Genomic DNA, 20,128 nt, shown 5'->3' on the forward strand with positions numbered 1-20,128 from the left:
ATGCTGCCGGACAGACTGGGCAGATAGTGCAGACTCAGTGCAGGGAGCTCAGCCTTGACCCAAGGCTGGGGATAGAGTCAGCATGGGTGACCAGAGAGCACGTGAGCAAAGCACAGAAACACGTCCATGTAGCCTAGAAGTACCTGCAGGCAGCACAGGACAGTGGGCAGGAGGGGCTGGGAGCTGCAGCGAAGCAGAGCAGTACTGCTGAACAAAGGCAGGCAGCCCTGCAGGGACATGCACATGTTTCACCTCCCCCACCCCCAGTGACCCGTGCTGCTCCTCTGCTGCCAGTGGAGATGCTCAACAAGTCCCTGCTGACCACAGGCACCATTCCATCAGGTGTGCTCTCTCTGAGGCAGGAGCCTCTCTGCACTGAGGCACCGTGCACAGCATTGGGCTCTGTCCATCCCCATCCTATACCGCTTCAGACCCAGAGCCACCTCCAGCCCACACTCACCTGCAAAGCCTGGCCAGCTCCTGATCGCTCTGCAGATTAGCGCCCAGTAGGCTTTTCCTAACTGCTAACAAACCCCACTCCCCCTAAAGCTCAGAGATTTCCCAGTGCACACGTACACGGAACAACAGAATCAGAACTAGGTCAGGGAAGCACACAGGAGCTCCGAGTTATCCATGCCCGGCTGCCTCACTCCCTGTACCCACAGGGGCAGCAGGGATGCTCCAGGCACAGGGCCACAAAGCATCACCAAGTCCTGAGGAGTTCCGTGGCACAGAGACTCACTGCACACCGGGAGCACAAACCACGCACCCCACAGCCCTCCCCAGCAAGCATCACACCCAGCACGGAGCTGCTACTTACGGGAGCACTCACCGCAGCACAGCCTCCCCCCAGAAGCATCCCTCAGTAACACGTTTCCTCCCAGCACACAGCAGCAGCAGCTCCCTCTTCCTACAGCAGCTCTGCCAGCAGTGACCCACATTCCCATGCCAGCCCAGCGTTATTTGCTACAAACACATTACCGATGCACGCATACCTTGCGGAGAGGCAACCTCATGGACGCGTCATGTGCGGCTGCCTCCCACCCTCCTCCTGATGTCAGCACTCTCAGCACTGCTTCATATCTAACCCAGGCTGCAAACCTGCTCCCGTGCTGGGAACACTGCCCTCAGTGAGGCAGGATGGCCTGCGGGGCTTTGGAAGGAGCCACCAGGACAGCCCACAGCTCCCACCCTGCACACAGCACCTGGGGATGTCCCAGTTTCAGCTCAGAACAGTACAGGGGAAGGTGGGAAGGACTTCTGCAGACACAAGATTCTGCTGGCAAGGAAATGCTCAGCTTCCCCTTGCTATGGATCTGAGAGAGAGCTGCAGGCCAGCGCTGAGCTCTGCTTGCACACTCATGAGAAGCCAGAGCAAAGCATGAGGAAAGACCTCAAGGGCTCCTCCACTAGAGGAAATGCCTTGAGCTGTCCCTCAGAGCTCCTTGCCCACTAATCTCCTGGGGATCCCAGCCCCAACGCCTGCACAGCACTGCAGAGCAGGAGGATGCGAGCTGAGCTGTCCCAGCTCCAGCTGGAGCCTGCAGACAGCAGCCCTGGGGCTTCTAGAGAGAAAGCTGTGTGCAAGCCCGGAGAAACAGCAGGTGACTGAAACCCACAGCACTTCACAGAGATTTAAAAAAATAACACTAAGAAGAAAAACATTAAAACCTGCAAAACCAGAAGAAAATATTGGCCACGCACCTGGGAGCACAGGTTGTGCTGGGAGGCACAGGAAGCAGCGTGCCGTGGGGGAGCATGCAGTCCCCTCACTCCCCATGCTCCCCAGCCCTGGCCCAGCCCAGCCTGCCCCCAGCAGCTCCGTGGCCCCAGAGGGCTCTTCCCCACCCCCCAGCAGGGAGCAGCAGGGCTGCCTGCAGCACAGCATGGAGCTCATGGGCACCCCTCCTGCCTTGGGTGCAGCTGGTACACTACAGCCCTACAAAGACAGCAGGAAAGCTACTCAGCTGCTGGCAGGGCTGAGCACCTGCCAGATATAGTCAGGGGGCTGGGAGCCCAGCTGGGGGTGATGGGCTGTGGGTTGCTGGGGTCCTGTCAGATGCTTTAGAGCAATATTTTGCCTGTTTTAGTGAGCTGGGCGTTTGGTCACGTGGTTGGGAGGGAGTTTAGAAACGTCCTTTGGTTCTGCTTGAGTTTAGGAGCTCTTTGCAGTGTGCTCCTCCTGCCTGAGGAATGAGCTTAAATGCAAACACAGACACACAGAGAAGGGGAACCAGAGATAAAGCTCTGAGCAAAAGCAGATATTGCAGGAGGGCTGCTGTCTTCTCTCTCTCGTCATTAAAAATAAAGCAGTCTCTTGCAGCTTTTTGTCGTTTCCTATCACTTCTCCTGCCCGTGGCTGCAGCAGGAGCATAGCCCACCCAGCACAGCTCTGCCTGGTGGTGTGTGCTGCCGCGGGGCTGTGGGTGCTGCAGTGCCAGCGATGGAGGGAACCCCACGCCCTGTGTCAGGGCTGTGCTCGCTGCTGCAGTGTGCCTACGGGAGCTGCTCTCCCTCAGGTCAATGCTGTGGCTCAGTATCCTCAAGCTATCAGCACTCTCAGCATTTAAAACTGTCTCCTACTGTGTTTTAATGGAGGAGTGATTTTTTTGTTACAGTTTTTCCTCTCTGCTTGCAAAGAACTGATCACATTTCCAAACACTTTGAGCAACTGACTTCCCTTTTCAAATCAGTATATTCTTTTTTTTTTTTTCTTCAATAAAAGCCTCAGTATCACAGACAAAACCTCCCTGATAGTGTTCTTTACAGGCAGCACCTTTAGTGAAAAACTGCTTCCTAGCCAGAGAGAGCAGAGCACTTCTGGAAGGAAAAGTTCTGCCAGGCAGAATGCATAAAATACCGAACGTGGGGTTCTGAGCAGCGGCAGTGAGCACAATGGGAGCAGTGATCTGGCTGTGTCCCCCCCTTCAGCCCCTCTGCCTGCTCCCACGCTGCCCTCCCACCCCAGACCCCATTACCCTTTGTCTTCCCCAGGGCACTGGAGGAAGGCTGCATTCAGGCTGTGAGCATCAGGGCAGCAGCCCCAGGTGTCCTTAGGTGGTCCCTGTGCAAAGGCAAAGAGCACACGGTGAAAGGAGGGATGAGCACGGGTGGCTGTGCTGGAGGGCACGTGTGTCTTATGGGCACATATCACCTTGTGCACCAGGACAGGAGCACAAGCACAGCCCTTCATCTCCCATGCACCGTGTTCCCCACTGAGAGCAGGGATGGGGGGGTGGTGCCGGTGGGAACTGGCACTGGAACTCTGCACTTAAATCATTAACCCGTGCTGCAATTAAACATTGGCCAACATGGGGGGAGTACCAGTCACAGAGGTCCCCCTGGCACAGGTTAGCCTGGTTTCCTAAGCAGAAGTAAAGAACTCCAGGTGCTGCCAGCACTGCTGTCTGTGGAGCGGGGCACACTGCCCTGCTGCTGTGCAGCTCACAGCAAGGCACATGCAGGCATCACTCCCTGCCCCACTGCACGTGTGAACTCCGCTTGGAATTGTTTCATGCAGCTTTTGTGCAGGAAACGTGTGTGATTAAGATAGGGCGTGCTATCTTAATCTCCCTATCAGGCAATATCCATTCCCATAATCATAAATGTGTCACTTGCAGAGGAACTGCACGGTGCCGAGCAGCTGGGATTACAGGGAAGGGCCCTGATAAGGGGAAAATAAACACTTCTGCAGAGAGCACTGTGTCAGTCTCCTCCAGACAGCAGTGAAAGGTGACCCAAAGCACTCGAGGTGTCAACAGGGGCAGTTTGGAGCTGGGTTTTGGTGCTGCAGGAGGGACGGGGTGAGACAGAGTCAAGTGGGACAGGAGAATCTTTAAAAGGTCTGACCCCACTTCTTCATCTAAGAGGATTCAACAAAGGATGAACAGACTGTAGGTGGACAGTGTGGTTCTGTAAAATCGTAGAGCAGTGCAGGACTGGCCCTTAGGGCAAGGGCAGAGCAGCAGTCTGTGCCGGACCGAGCAGGGCTCAGCAGCATGGAGACGGCTCCACGAGCAGCCTTGCTGTGCTGCCCTCATTAAGGGCACTCACGTCCCATGAGCAGCCCCCCCCTCTGCTGCCCAAGAGGGCCTGTCCCCTTGCAGAGATGTGGACACAGCGACCTTGAACTCCACAAGATCAAAATCCCATTTTTGGTGCACATTTAAAGCAAAAAACCTTTTCACCTCCTGCAGTATTTCCAAGAGAGGGGATGCTATTTCTCTGCTGTGATTCCTGGGGAATGAGCTTGATTTCGGGTTGGGTATTAGTAAACACTTATTCTCTGAAAGAGCGTTGATGGAGTGGCACTGCTGCCCAGGGAGGTGAGGGGGGTCACCCTCCCTGGAGGTGTTCAGGACCTGAGGGGATGTGGCACTGAGGGATGTGCTCAGTGGGCACGGTGGGGTGGGTTGGGGTTGGACTGGATGATCTCAGTCTTTTACAACCTTAATCACAGAACCACAGAGTGGTTGGGCAGAAGGGGCCTTCAAGGCCATTGCATTCCAACTGTGGCCATGGGCTGACTGTCCCCATCAGAACAAGGATGGGAGCACCCACTCGTTTCTGGGCAGCAGTGCCAGTGCCTCATCATTCCCTAAGAATTTCTTCCTAACATCTAACCTGAATTTCCCCTCTTTTAGTTTAAGCATCTCTATGATTCTGTGATTCTGGAGACCTGAGCTCCCCTGCTCCCTCCTGCCTCCCGTGCACCCCAGTCCTCTGCCCACCAACTCACCTGGCAGTGAGGGATGAGCCCTCTGCCAAAATCTCTGTGCTTGTCCCAAGCTGGCTCAGCCCTCAGGAGAAGAAGGGAAAGTCATGGAGAAAGCAGTGCCTTTACCTGCAGCAGCATGGGGCAGCAGTCCTGCAGCAGTGGTGGAGGCAGTGCTCCCCTCCCACCTGCCTTGGGGTTTTGTTTTGGTGATTCAGTCTGAAGGTCGAAAGAGAAGTCAAAAGGAGTGGCCTGTGCTGGGAGTAAATGATTAGCAAGGGACGGAAGAGCTGGGTGGGAGAAGAAAATCCCTCCCTGGGGTAACTGGAGGACAGCTTGGCTCTGGGAAAGAGCAGAGGGTGAGGGTAGGAGTCACTGCTGCTCACCTTTCAGCTCCTTGTAGCTCCCTGAAAGGAGGTTGTGGTGAAGTGGGGGTCAGCTCCCAGGTAACAGCTATAGAATGAGAGGGAATGGCCTCACGTTGTGCCAGGAGAGGTTCGGGTTGAATATTAGAGAACATTTCTTCTCTGAAAGAGCAGTGATGCAGTGGCACTGCTGCCCAGGGAGGTGGGGGAGCCACTGTCCCTGGAGGTGTTCAAGAGCCATGGCGATGTGGCACTGTGCCACTGAGGGATGTGGTGGGATGGCTTGGGGCTGGACTTGGTGATCTTAGTGTCTTTCCCAACCTCAATGGTTCTGTGATTCTGCAAAGGTTCATGAAGCCTAGGTAGTACAGCTAAGATCCCCAGGTCCCCGTGCATGGGGAAGTGCAGAGACATAGGGTCCCTTTGTGCAGCACCAGCACCCAGAGCGCAGCAGGCTGAGCCCTCACACCTCTGCAGCTCCCACTGATGTTCCTGCACAGCCATGAGGACGTGGATTTGGTATTGTCTCTATGTGTTAGAGAACCAACCCAAATAGGGGCCCCTATTGTATGTGAGGGGCTAAAAAAACACAGAGTAATAAAGGAAACCTGTCCCCTCCTGATGCAGATAAGGTCTTTGTGCCATTTATTTGCAGAATGAGAAGGTCTGAAGGATGGTGCAGCACATGACCAAAAGCTACGTATCTGCAGTCAGAAGCCATCTGGAATGGAGATCATCTTTTTCCATCCTTTTCTTCCATTTCTGCTGCTATTTTGGGCTTTGTTTTGCTCACCCCACTGCATCTCTTGCTGAAAGGCTGCACATCCCCAGCAGAGTCGGCTCCATGTGCTGTCACTGCTGCCAGCTCAGCACTGAGATGTGTGCTGGGCAGCTGGGGGCCGTCTGCACCACAGTACCACCACGGGGGCTGCACCACAGCCACGGCCACGCAGGGAGGACAGAGCCTGGGCTCACTCCTTGAGCTGCTCATGCATTACCCGATGGAAGGAAGCACAGGGGGAAGCACTTGAGCAGAACTGACAGCAAGACGAAGCCCAGGGGGGCTCCCAGAATAATAACGCGCTTCCCGCAGCTTACGTCAGCTTGTGCCCCTAGCAGCAGCCCTTTGCCCCCTGACACATTCAAAACAAAGGGCTGTGTTGGCCCACGAGCATCCCACATCCCCCACAAGGACAGAGCACAGAGCACAGTGCCGCTGCAGCACGGCCCGGGCTGTGTGCTTCCTGTGATCCCAATGGGGAACGCAGGGAGAGAAGGGCCGTGAAGGGTGCAAAGCAGATGTGAGCACAGCTGTGTGTTGTGCTGTGCTGCAGCCCCTGCCCCTCCTGCTGTGACTATCCCAGCGCTGGGCAGGGATGCTCCAGCTGTGTTCTGTGCTGTTCCCTTCTCAGGCCCCTGCAGACTGGGGCAGCTCAGCATGGCTCAGCCCCAGCAGGGCACGGCACAGCACAACCCATGGGAAGGGCATCAGGAGCTCAGCTCAAGCCAGGGCTCCTCCAAGTCCCATAATTTGTTTTGTTTCCCTTTCCCCTACCTTTGGTTGTAAGGGATTTGGGGACTGGCCCCCTCCCTTTCCCCTTCCAATACCCACAAACCCGGTGCCCCATCCCTCCCCTTGCCCCTCCCCAGCCCAACAAAGCAGGCCAGCTCCTCAGATATATTTTCTCTTTATTGTTTGATATATTTATGTACCACATTATATGTTAAAGATAGACTTTTTTTTTCTGATATACATTTTTCATCTTATTTACCACAATTACACCACACATACATTGGAAACAGCTCCACGGATCTGGTAGACTGCACAGAATGAGTTTTGTCTTGCTTTTGTTTCTGTATCCTGAACGACGTCGAATCCAACAATATATATATTTTCCTTTTCATTATTCGGAAATAATTCTCAAAATGAAACGAACGAACAAAGAAATGAAATAAATAAAACAAAACAAAACAGAACAGAATCACTGAGAAGTGGACTCCAGGTCTGTGAGTTCAACCAGAGGCAAAATGTCATCGTCAAGGGGAAGTGCCATTCCTCGTGTCAATCCGGATGGAAGAATTAAGCAGTCTGACATCGCTGTGACTGCAGTGTAAACATTGCAGAGGGCTGCAGTGCTGGCCTTCAGCCCCAGCACGCCTTGCTGGGCTACTCCTACAGGCTAGGTCTCATCTACCTAAAGGAATGTCGCTGCTCCCAGCACCCTCAGCCTGTTTGCTTCTGTGTGTAAACACAAATCCCATCGGCACGGCGTGCCTCCTGCAGCAGGGCAGCGCTGGGAGCTGCGATCCTTTCCCTACAGCTCAATCGTGGGGCAGAGCTTCAGGCAACTGGTGAGGAGGTCGGGGTGGGGCACCACGTTGGGTTTTCCTTCCAAATATTTGAAAGAACAAATATATATATATATGTCTTTTACTCTTAGCTTATTTAGAAAGGTGGCAGGGCACGCGTTTTTCATCTCTTCTTATTTCATTTAATGCGCAGATTCTATAACGTGGGATTTGTCGGATGCATGTAACGAAACAATGACTCCTCGTTAAAGGGACGCAGAATCTCATGGCTATGCGGTGTTCGATGCTATGCTCGTGCTGCCTCCAGCTCTGCCCCCTCCTTAGTCTTCGGCGTTGGTTCTGAAGGCCTCTATGAGACCTTCTAAAGAGTGGATGAACCCGGAGACACTGCAGATCCCTCCTATAACGAAAATGGCGACGTCGAAGAAGACGTGGTGCCACAAGAGCTTCCTCCACAAGAGCTTGAGGTGGAAAAGACTGGGGAGCAGGAAGCAGAGACCCGCACCCGTGAGGCTCCCAGTGAGACCCATCAAGAGGGCAAAGTGCGGGACATAGATAGCCATGAGCAGGGTGAACACCACCAGGGCACACCTGAGGGTGAGCCCCCAGGACTTGAGCCGCCCGTCGCCCCCGTAGCAGTTGGGGAAGAACGCCCTGTTACCATCCTGGAAAAGGGATCGCTCCAGGACCTCCACAGCTGCAAAAAATGGCAAAGGGTAGGAGAGCAAGGCTTTGGCCACCAAGAATATGTTGACTACTGCCCTAATGGTGGACGGCAAGTTGTCTGTGATGACCTCCTTGGTCTCATCAGCCCAGGTCAGATAGGCGACCAAGGCAAAGAGTCCCTTAAGGATGCAAGCCGCTATGTGCGTCCAGTTCATCATGCAGTGGAATTCCTTGGGGTTCTGCATGTTCCCCTCCAGGGAAGGCAGGAAGATCTGGGAGGTGTAGCTGAAGACGATGATGCCAATGGAGATGGGGAACTTCTTCACATCGATGTAAAACTTGACCTTGTCCCACGCCCAGTCGCGTGCCCGGGAGAGGCAGTAGGCGATCACCAAGATGTTGATCACAAAGTGGGCTAACGTGCAGAGCAAGCTGAACTTGGAGACCGCCTTCAGGTTCTTCAGGAATGCACAAGGCAGGAGCACAGCTGTGGCAATAATGGACCACGACTTCTGGGAGACGGGCAGGTTAGGGAAGCTGTTGTACATCAGGTTCCCACTGACCACCACGTAGAGGATGCAGGTCATGACCAGTTCAATGATCTGAGCCACGTTCACGATCCTGCCCCCCAGCGTGGGGAAGCGGGGCGCGCAGCACGCGTTTGCTATGTCCACGTAGGAGTCTCTCACCCTGACTATCTCCCCGTCCTCATTCTCTTCGTAAAGACAGGCAATAAGGATTTTCCCAGTGTAGCAGCAAACCACTGCAGCGAAAATTATTAAAAAGAGTCCTAGGTATCCACCGTGAAGGATAGCATAGGGCAGGCCCAGCACAAACATCCCCTAGGAAGAGACAAAATGGAAACTGTTGCTCGGCTGATGGAGGGGCCGGATGCACGCAGTCGCACAGCCGCGAGCAGGCGCACAGCCCCTGCCTCTCTCACACGCAGTGACACCAATGGCACAGCCACACGGTCACGCCGTGCGGTCACGATGACACGAGCACCCTTCTCTCTGCGACGCACCGCCCGCGCCATCACGCCCGTGCACACCGCAGCATCGCACCCTGGGGCGCCCACAGCAAGCAGGCACAGCTCTGCCAGCCAGGCTTTGCCCATGTCTCCGCTCTGTGTGTCCCCAGTATGCTCAGTGCCCCAAGAACCCGTCACCTCCCGGTGCCATCATGGGGGACCGGCACAGAGCCCTCCCCAGCACAACCCCCCCAGCAGCCACCCCCACCCCACACACTGCCGTGGGGGCAGGCAGGGCAAAGTGATACAAACGTTTTGTTTTGAATCTGGGGAAGAGAGGAGGTTATTATTTCCTTTTCTTTTCCCCTCTTTCTCCCATTTTCTTTTTTTTTTTTTCCCTTTTCCCTTTTTTTCTTCTTTTCCCCCTTTCCGCCTCTTTTCTTTCTTTTCCCTCTCTTTTACCCCTTATTATTATTATTATCATTATTATTATCATTATCATTATCATTATTATTATCATTATCATTATCATTATCATTATTTCTCCCGACAGGTATTGCATCCCGACACCACCAAAGGGGTTCAGCGCTGAGCCCGGGGATGGGAATGTGGCTGGGATCGGGGCTCGCCTCCCGGTGCGGGTGACAGCGGGTGCCCGGCCGTACCTGGATGGCGTTGGTGACGTTCCAGCCCGCCTCCCACGCCGTGATCTTGGGCTTGCCCTGCCCGGACAGCTCGGAGCAGACCCCAGCGTCCTTGGAGGCGGAGGGCGGCAGCGGCCCGGTGCCGTCCCGCTGGTAGTGGATGTCCCCCTCCAGGGGCTGCTCACCACCCTCCTCACCGCCTTCGGACTTGAGGATGTCCATCTGCAGCCCCTGCCGGTGCTCCATGTCCAGGTCGTCGCAGTGAGCGAAGCCCACCGCCTCCTCGTCGGTGGCCGCCTGGAATCCCATCCTGGCGAACATACCGCTCATCTTCGCCTGGGACTTGTTGGACACCGAGGTGGCCACGTTGGACAGCTTGCTGCGGAGGAGCGTGGCCATGGCGGCTGTCGGGCTCGAGGAGCCGTGGAGACGCAGAGACCCGACGGGGCGGGCGGGCGGGGGGGCGGCGGCGGCCGGGACCTCGGCGCCGGGAGAAGGGCGGCAGCGGCTGCGGGAGGATCTGCGGGACCGCTACCTCCGCTCCCGAGCGCAGGGAGAGCGGCTGCGCTGCGGGCTGCCGTGGGGCATGCCACCGCTGCGGGAAGCCGCGGGCCCGCCCGCCCCGCTCCGCGCCGCTCCTCTCCTCTCCTCTCCGCCGGTCCCCTCCCGGACGGCGGCTGTCACCGGGCTGCGGCGGTCACAGGTCTGCGGCTGTCACCGGACGGCGGCTGTCACCAACCGACGGCTGTCAGCGGGCGGCCGGCGCGAGCCCCTGGCAGAGAGAACCGCGTCTCCATCGCAGTGCGCCCACCTCGCGGAGAGAAGAGAGGGGAGAGGATTGCTGCATTTCTGGGGGAGGTACCAGCGGCTCCGGCCAAGCCCAGCCTCCCCCCCCCCCCCCCCGGCACGGTGACACCCACGCCCGCCGGGCCCCGCCAGCAGCGCCGCAGCGCGGCCCCCCCGGCCCCGCAGTCCCCCGCAACCCCCGACCCGCAGCCCCGCAGCCCGCAGCCCCGCTTCTAGCCCTTTCCCCCTCCGCGATCCGAGCAGCAGAGTGAAAACAGCCCCACTGAAGGGTCGGACACGCGGCTCTCGATAGATTCTCAACGAATTTCGCTTCCTCGCCGCCCCTCGCCTGTCATTTTTCCACCCAAAACCCCTCGCGACCCCCTCGGAGCCCGGCGGCAGCGGGGGCAGCACCGACGGCAGCGTCCCCGCTCTGCCCCGCACCGACCCGCGGGCGGCACCGGGCGCTCCTCGGGCTCTGCTCCGTCTGCGGAGACATTTCCCGTTTCTCTTCAAAAAAATGTCCGTTTTGTTTCCCCGAACGCTCACAGTCCTATCGAACAGAAAAGCCCTCCGCGAGTTTTCTTTGTTTAATTCCCCCCGAGGTGCGCAGCCCGCACTGCACACCACGGCCACGGGGGATCTGAGCGGCGGCATTTGGGGGTTCGGGGCCGTGGGAGACGGCAGCGCTGCGCTTCCGTGGGTCAGGAGAAACGAGAGGACAGACGTCCCCGAAGCGGAGGGGGGGGAGCGCCTGCTTGGTCCGCCGCTTTGCGGAGGTAACAATGAGCATTTTTGTTTTACTACTACAGACAACGGAAAGCCCAACGCTGAATGATTTCCTGATGCCACTCTTGGGGAGGGGGGAGGGGTAGGGCTGCGGTTGGGGTGCGGCACGGAGCGGAGCTTCCAGAAAACGCCTCAAATACCGCCCCCCCCCCCCCACACACACACACCCTTTCTTTTTTATTTTATTTATTTATTTTTCCTTCTGACGGCAGCAGGAAGGGAATTAAGGGCAAAGCGGCTGAAATGCGTCAAAAAGAGCCTTCGTCGCAGTGGGGCTGCCCCCCACGAGGGTCTCTCGGCCGCCGCCGCCCTCCGGGCCCGGCCCCAATGGGGCTCGCACGGCCCCGGGTGGGAATTAGCACAAATCAGTGCACAAATAGGTCGAGAAATAAAGGGAAAAAAAAAATCCAAAACCACAAACCAACAACGAAGCGGCAGATTGCGAAGATGAACACCTCGGGGTTCATGCAACGATTTTTCTTTTTTAATTTTCATTATTATTATAGTTCATAATAATATTTTTTAATTTAGCCTACGATAAGTTCGTTGTAAAAGACGAGAAGGACATCTACTCCCGGGGGCCGCAGAGGGCGTCGGGGACGAAACAACGAAAATTCGCCCAAATCGCGTCGTGCTGCGGGGGCACTCGGGCATTTCCCCCCTCCTCCCCCCCCCGCACACCCTCACACCTCCGGCGTACACGTGCAGAGACACTGAGATAAACGGGGGGGGAGTGAGGGATGCCGCCTGGTTCAGGGCTGCGGGCACCGAGGGGTGCAGGGCACCTGGGCTCTTCATCGACCCCCAAATCCCCCCCAGATCCTGGGGCATCGCCGAGCCCCCCCACTCCCCCCCAGCCCCGTGGGATCGCCGTGGGGACCGCGCCCCGGGCAGCCCCGATCGCTTCCCCTCGTCCGAAGGTGGGAGGAGGAGATTTTGTCCGTGGGAGCCTGGAAATAAAAATCGCCCCCGAACTTCTGCCGGCGGCTGAAAATGGGGATAGAACACAGCGAAAGGAGGGGAGATAAAAAGAGAAAAAAAAAAGGAAGGAAAAGGAGGAAAGAGGCAGAGGAAGAGAAGAAAAAGAGAGGTACGGAGTGATGGCGAGGAGGATCGGGGCATTTACCTCCGCTGAACAGCGCGCTGCTCCGCCGGGAGCGGGACTGGGAGGAACGGGGTGTGCGGGACGGGGAGATGCGGGGATGGGGGATTGGAGGGATGAGGGGGTGGGGGATGCAGGGATGGGGATGCAGGGATGGGAATACAGGGATGGGGAATTCAGGGCTGCAGCCGCGTCCCTCCAGTGCTCCTCCTAATTCCTATTTAACGCAAACAAGATCGCGGAGCCAAACCTTACCCAAAGGTTAGGGGGTCTCGGGGGAGCGTTTGAGCCGCAAATCGTTTCAGATGGAGCTAAAAGGAGAGAGCACAGCAACGAGCTGCAGCCCCTGCTCTGCGGCTGCCGGGGGCTCCCTGTGCCTGGAGCTGGGGGCTTCGGGCACCGCTCCCCCCGCAGAAGGGGGGGGAGGGGGATCCCGGCACCGCTCGGGGAGCAGCCCCAGGGGAGCAGCCCGCCCAGACCCCACGTCTTCAGCAGGTGCAGATGGAGAAAATACGCTGCCTTATCTGCACAGAGCAGGCTCAGGGGTTGGGGCTGGGATTTCTGATTAACAAAGTGAGGGGAACGGAGCTCTTCACGCTTAAAAGTCGTTTGAGGAAAGCAGGGAAGGCTGAGCTTGAGCGGGCTGTGCTTCTGCATCCCTCGCTGCCAGCCCCTCTCCGTGCTGCGGAGCACCATAGCAGCACAATTACCCCGGGCAGGAAGGGCTGCTCCGTGGGTCCAGGTCCCCGCACCTCAATGCATTTCATCATTCCCATGACCTTCAGCGAGCTGTGCGCTTCCTTGAACACAGCATTGCAAACCCAAAACGCAGCCACATGATAAAAGGGATCAAACGCAATCCCTGCACGCTCAGCTTCACCCCGCGCCGCAGTACTCACGGCCCGAGCAGGTCCGGACGTGGCTGCAATGCCACAGTGCCCGCACGCACCCCTTGCTCATGGCACACAACTCCACGCACACCCCCAAGAGCCACTGCTGGGCATCTCAGCACGGCGAGGAGAAGGCTGGGGGAGCAGCTTAACCCTACCAAAGCTCTCCTTGGCCACGTCTGCTGAAGGAAGGGGACCCCCTCCCGGAGCCACGCGCGTGTACCCAGCGAAGCGATAGCAGCAGCCATCGCCCCCAGCTCGGAGTGCTCCCCGCCCCGTCCTCCCGCAGCACTGACAGCATAATGAAGAGTGGCACGGTGTGACTATAAAAAGGCAATTAGACAAACTGCTGGATGGGGACCAGCACTCGTGACCTACTTAATAGCTCGGGGACTTTAGGCTGGATAGGGAAGGAAACGCAGCCGTGGCTGTGGGGTGGTGGGGAGGGAGGGAGGGTGCTGCAGCACAGCATGCTGTGCCCCCAGAGCAGCCCCATGGCACAGCTCTGCCTCAGGTTGCTCTCTTCTGACCACACAGAACACTGCAGATGGGAGCAGCGCTCACTCCTGGTGATGTTTGCTTCATGTTGAGGGTCCTGATGGTGAGGCTGCATCCGTTTACAGGATGGGTTTCGAGTCGCAGACATCTGTAGGCAGAATTACAGCTGCTCTGGGGCAAGATGAGAGCAAGGGAATCAAAACCCAAAATAGCATCGCTGGGAAAATGCCCACGGTGGATGGATGCTTCCTTCTTATTTAATCGTTTTTTTTTTTGGTTTTTTTTTTACTGAACACAAAATGGCTGCTGAAATTGGAGAGATGTCAGACAAAGAGAAGAGGGGCTGGGATATGGGCATCACCAGAGAGCGCAGCTTGGGATTGTGCCTGGGGGAAAATTCACCTGAACAATCCATAAAAGCAAAGTAAATGCTTCCTGCTCTGACCTGGCTGCTTACGGAATAGCCTTTGGATGTGTACTGTGGGAGATGGCTGTGCAGGGATTTCTGTGATTTTCACTTCCCAGCCCAGCCACGATAAACCATCACCATCCACAGACTGAATATTTGCTACCGTTTGATCGCAGCCCCTTCTCAACAATACTTCCAATTAATTGGAATTAAATTCAGCTCTAGGTTTGGCTTTATTGCTGTCATAAAAACGAAGTGAAAGTCATCGGTTCCCTGCAGTGTCAAAGTCCCACTTCACGATGCAAACTGCATTGTTCCCATGAGCTTAACTGCATTTCCATTGACAAAATAGATAAACTTCATCAATGTCAAATTCAGTATGCATGTACGAGCTGAAGGGTTTCATAGGAAACAACCAGGAACAGCAACCCTCGAACACGCAGAGCCTTCCACTCAGTGTTTATGTAGGAAGCACTCCTGCCTTACAGCTGCAGAGTCGGAGCACCACTGCTTTCCACACGAAACAAACACGCTCCCTGCTCCCAGGTCAGCTTTTTTCCTCCAGCATGAAGTTAAGCTCACCTGGAGATTTTATTTTCTAACCATTTTACACAAAACAGGGCTCGGTCACATGCACAGTGTATGCCTCAGCTTTTTTATTTTGTTGTTTGTTTGTTTTTTAATTCATGTTATTTTAGACCTGTGCAGCTGAGCAAAACGTGGCTCTCCCCCATCTGCTCATTTTCCCTTTCCATTTTGTGCCCACCACTGCCAGAGGCAAAGCAACCCCGCAGCACAGCCCGACCCGCACGCTGGGAGCACACGGCACAGATTCCTCCTCAGATAGCACTGAATTCAGCCAAGGGCATGAAGGAATAGCAGCAGGCACCAGCTCCTCTGCCTTCCCTTAGCAGAACCTTGCTTGGGGTTTTGGATGGCACAAGCAGGGTGCACCAAAGCCAGGCAGGGAGTGGTGCTGGAGGTGAATTGCAGCTCCGAGCCCGGCTCTGCACCACAGTGCACCACAGGACTGCAGCCTCTGTGTGCTGATGCTGTGAGCTCTGTCGTGCCAGAGGCCAAAAATACAGCCACGTAAGGGATGCAGCCAACACTGGAGCTTTGCAAGGTGCTGCACAAAGCATTGTGGTGTCTGAGGAAAAGCAAGGAGCAAAGCGTGCTGTGACACTGGTGAGGCTAGCGGGCTTCCTGCAGCCAAAGCGGGCCTCAGCACATGGCTGAACTGGTCTGCCTGCAGCTGACTGGGGATAAATACAGGGAATACAGCTACATGACCATTGCAAGTGATAGAAATCACCTATTTCTTTCATGGCATGGAGAAATGAGCAGTCTGGGGTCTTCACCCACTGCCGTGTGCCTGCACAGCACAGCAGAGCAGCACGTTGTGCTGCAGACACACTCCTGCTGACTGTGGGTGCACTCATGGGACAGGGCTCACTGATTAGAGCCCACACGGAGCCTTTCTGTAGAGTCTATAAGGCACTCTGATCTGGAAAGCCATATTTATCACTTTTCAGTCGTTTACAACTTGGTTTAGATCTCTGCAAATGCATTCTGGAATCTTCATTTCTCGGGGAAACCCTAAGCAGGCACAAAACCCTTAAACTTTGAAGAGAAGACAGCAGTTCATAAGCTCAACGTGTTACTATGAAAAAGACAGTTCTCAAAGCAAACCTTCTGGCACCGTAATAAAAAGTATCTTCTTTTAATAGTAAAGTGCTCCTTAAGCAATTCAACTAATTTGATTTATTAAAAAAAAAAAAGAAATTTGGAGAGCATACAATCTCAGAAGAAAAAAAAACCAGCAGGGAAGGTAAATGTGTGATTAGCTCCCCCTGCACACACGTAAATTAAGGCTGGGATAAATTAGCAGTGATACTGAAAGTTACTGCCACTTCTGGAGCACCTGAGAACACAGCACTGAGCTTGGGGAAGGCAAAGATGTGTCAAATGAGCGCAGGACTGACACGCAGGAGCTCTGATCCTGTGCTGAAACACCACATCTTAGGATTGATGAGTTACTTTAATGTGTATTGGTGCTGGCTCTGGGTAGAAGCTGTGTCAGGCTGGGTGTGAGGTTCTGCCCAAGGGCGGTGGGCTCAGCCCTGAGCTGCTGGAGCTCAGGGAGCACTGGGACACCGCTCTCAGCTGTAGGGTTGGGGTGGTCGTGTGTGTAGCAGGGGGTTGGACCCCATAATCCTCATAGGTCCCTCCTGTCTTGGGACATTCTGTGGTTCTAAGGCCCTGAGGACCTGTTCCCTCCCACAGCCACTTTCCCATCCCTGGTGTCACTCAGGTCATCTCTTGGGGGCACTGCTAAGGCAGACAGATGGAGGACAACATGAATTGACTCTCTAACAGGCAACCACAGGGGGGTCTGGAGCTGCTGGGTCTACAAATGCACATTAACATATTTTTACCTGCCTTCATTTCTCCAGACTGACTCAGACTGGGACTCAGTTCAAGGAGCCCTGCTCACTGTGACTCTGCAAGTCCCCGTGTCCCAGACAAGCCATAGGAGAAGCACTTGCTCTGGCTCTGAGTCAAACCTAGTGTTGGTTCAGAAGGTCACCCGTGGTTCCTCAGCTCCGTTGTACTCATCAGTAAATCTTCATGAGGGAGGTCAATCTTCAAAACATTTTTTTTTCCACCAACATTCCCCATAGAAAGCAACCTAGAGGAAAATTAAAACGGTCTCTGCGAAACCAGCACTAAAAGCAAGTGAACAGAGGCTGTCAGAGGAGATGGCAACCCAAAAAGGAGCGGTGCTGTGGGAAGAAACTTCTGGAAGACCCAAATGTGAGCAGGCCAAAGCTCCAAACAAGTCCTGCGCGCTCCTGGAGCTCAGGTGGTGCCCTTAGAGGTGTCCGTGGAGCTGTCACTGGTGCTGGGAGCCGGGAAATGAGTCAATAATTGGGTAATCAGTGGCCTCTTACTTTTTAAATGAACCTGTAGGATTTCCCCCGGCACCCTCCCTCTCCTGTCCTCGAGCTCATCTTTCACTCTGTCACGCAATTCCCCGCTGGCCAGCCGCAGCCTGCCGCGCTCCCTTCCCATTACACACATGGCTGAGCCGGGGACGAAAGGGCCCCTGGATTCCGGCGAGAAGGTAATTAATTGACTTTCCACTCTCGTTGCTATGCGGCAAAGGTGGAAGCCGCAGCAGCCACAGTTCATTTCTAATCGTGGAAGATTAGTCATGAATGGCATCATTATGGAGACAGCTGCCCGCAACGGGGATGCTGACTCGGTATCGGGGTGCCTGTGGGACAGGGGGGGTGCAGGGAGGAACCAGTGTCCTGCTAGCCCATCAGCCAGGTGCTTGCACTTCAGCTCCTATCAGGGACACCAGCACTTCCCAAGGTGTGTGTGAGCCCCGAGTGACTCTCACACTGCGCATCTCCAGTCAGCAGCACGCTGCGCCCACAGGCACACCAGGACCAGCTGCCTAGAGCAAAGCTTAACGTGCTAAGAGGTCAATTCTTAGCTCAAAACATCAAGAAGTATTCTCTGCAGTAGGAATGGGACAGCAGATTGTATACCTGCACTGGAAAGGTGTTCACATTTCACTTCTAGACTTGCACTGAAAGCAAGTCTCTCCCCAGCAGCAGTGATGGGTGGCTGCACAAAAAACAACCAATTTTGGTGCTGAAAAAACTATTAACCGAGGGAATGTTTTCCTAACAAGCTTTATGAGGTTTACAGTAAATCTGAGTAAGAGGGCAAATGTTTCAGGAATTGTACACAAGAATTTCCTATTCTTCGAGAGCTGTGCATTTCTCTAACGATCTGTGATTTCATTTCGCAAACAACTTTGCAACTCCACCATAATGTTTCCAAAAGCCCATCCGTGGTGTCCAGTCCTCCCCATCCGCTGTGCATCTCGGGCCACCCCCATACTGCCTTTAAAACCCCTTAAGCATAGTAATTACTGCCCAGATTTAAAGAGGTTTGGTGAGGGAAGTTTCTTATGAGGGCAAGGTGGGTACCAGCAGACCTAGTGATCTCTCAGCTGTGCAGGGGGAGCACGTCTCATTGGGACAGATGGACTCGACACCTAAAGCCCACATGGGCATGTCCATCCACATAAGAGCCTCTCCCTGTGCAGGAACTCGGGTCTCTCACAGGATTCCTGCAGCTATCAGCTGCTGCTCGCTGACTTCTCACTTCCCTGCAGCATGACTCCTGTGGCTCACCAGGGCCCGATGCACTATTTGCCTGAGAAGGTCAGAAGCAGAGCAAATATTTGAGCTCCTTGCGTCTCATTCAGGGCTTTATAAGTATTAAAGTTGTATCTTATGAACAAAATCTGTATTTCTTTCTCTCTCTTTTTTTTTTTTCCCAGTTCCTTGTTGAGTAGTTCCTTTTGACTTTCAAAGAGCAACAAATTAGTTTTGCCAGTGTGAGAACACACACAAACACAGTATTTTTCAGGCTCCAACTCTGTGTCCTAGTGACAGCACTAAAAAGCATCATTTTAACCCATCATTTTAACCTGGGATACAAGCCAGCCTGTTCCAGAAGATGACACAGCTGCCCGTAGAGCAGGGGCACACCAAGGCTTCACCAGCCTTAGAAGACAGGGCTGGAGCCAGCAGTCATCCACCTCAATCCCAGTGGATCACAGCACGGGCACTGCATGCACGGAGCTGTGAGATCTCAGCTGCTCAGCACCAGGAGCAGAAGCACACAGCTGGGTCAGGGCACAGTCATTTTCACCTTCCTGAAATCTTTACAAATCCTAAAAGCAACACCTTCCACTATTCCCTGAGCAGTGTGAATGACCTTATTCACCCTGATGTGGTGTTTACTCTGAAACCTAATGAAGGTGACTTGCTAACAGCTGTTTTTCTGTGAACCTCACAGCCCACGTGGCTGCACAGCCATTGCCAGGCAGCAGCGAGGTGTGCAGCAGTAGCAGAACCCCAGGAAGCTATTTTCAGATGTTCCCATCTGCCCTCTGCATCACCATGGATGAGGGATTTCTGCTTGCGTCATCAACAACATTAAATATATTTACCTTCAGAATAGCTGTGCTTCCCTTTTCTCCTCCCCAGCAGTTTGCTGTCAGAAATGGGAATGCAGCTCTGAGGTGGGCCCTAGAGAGACACTGAATACAATTCAAAGCTGTGTTTTACTGCATTTAACACCTCACACCCATTTCATCAGCTTGGAATTTACAACCCACTGTCCACAACAGTGAGGTTGTGAAGCGGGAACACTTTGCTGCAGAGCACTGTGCTTTGGAAGTTTATTGTCTGAGCTGTAACAAAATGGATTGCCCTTTGAAGTAGGAAGCTGAGGAAATGTGTGGGTATGCCCTGTACCAACAAGAAACTGCATATATATATATATATAATATAGATAGATATTTGGTAGATGGATAGATACAGTGACTAGAGTAAACTCCTTTATACTTTTCCCCAGGGAAAGAGTTGTTCTTCTGTCCCCTGGGTTCTCCTTGGTCTGCATGCTGCTGGGCAGGAGCTGCAGCCACTCACCCATGTCCATCCACGTGCATCCTGGTGGCTCTTTGTTCAGAGCATCCCATCGCTTTTCTGGGGCCAATAACGCAGAGCAGCAAGCTGACACTTACACCTTCCAGAGCTGCAGAGCTGAGCAGATTCAGAGCACCAAACCCAAGACATTTTGCTGTGCTGCTGATACGCTGCACAGGCATCGTGGGACCAGAGCGCTGAACACTCAGCATACACAGAGCAGGGGGTGTGATGATGTAGATAGCAAGCCCAAAGCAGCGGGAGGCAATGAGGAATTATTCCTGGCCTTATCTCCTGTGCTCAGCACACGTCACTGCTCCTACCATTCCCGACAGCACGTCCCTGAGGATGCATCTGCCAGCACTGCCACCTGATAAGGGACGCTCCGCCACGTACCCGTGTACAGCTCCTTTCCTTACACGCTTTGCACAGCCACAGCAGCTCTTCTTCATTCCTTAGATCTAAGGAG

The 20,128-nt window shown here is 54.6% G+C and overlaps 2 protein-coding genes across 2 annotated transcripts in view; both read right to left on the reverse strand.

The window, feature by feature from the left end:
• SGK2 (serum/glucocorticoid regulated kinase 2) overlaps window positions 1-1,078 on the reverse strand; it is a 358,288-nt gene extending 357,210 nt beyond the window's left edge. Inside the window, exon 1 of the mRNA XM_065754162.1 lies at window positions 821-1,078. Coding sequence (XP_065610234.1) covers window positions 821-947 — 127 coding nt within the window. The 5' untranslated portion in view covers window positions 948-1,078. The remainder of the gene's footprint in view (window positions 1-820) is intronic.
• Window positions 1,079-7,371: 6,293 nt separating this feature from the next.
• SLC32A1 (solute carrier family 32 member 1) lies at window positions 7,372-10,068 on the reverse strand. Its single transcript, XM_065754181.1, has 2 exons — window positions 9,691-10,068; window positions 7,372-8,897 (listed from the first exon to the last, which is right to left on the reverse strand). The coding sequence occupies exons 1-2, from the start codon at window positions 10,066-10,068 to the stop codon at window positions 7,710-7,712; spliced, it is 1,566 nt and encodes a 521-aa protein (XP_065610253.1). The 3' UTR covers window positions 7,372-7,709.
• Between the last annotated feature and the right edge of the window lie 10,060 nt (window positions 10,069-20,128).

This window comes from Cyrtonyx montezumae, unplaced genomic scaffold, assembly GCF_038088225.1.
Source record: "Cyrtonyx montezumae isolate F1298 unplaced genomic scaffold, pur_monq_1.0 scaffold_9, whole genome shotgun sequence".
NCBI classification, from domain to species: Eukaryota; Metazoa; Chordata; class Aves; order Galliformes; family Odontophoridae; genus Cyrtonyx; species Cyrtonyx montezumae.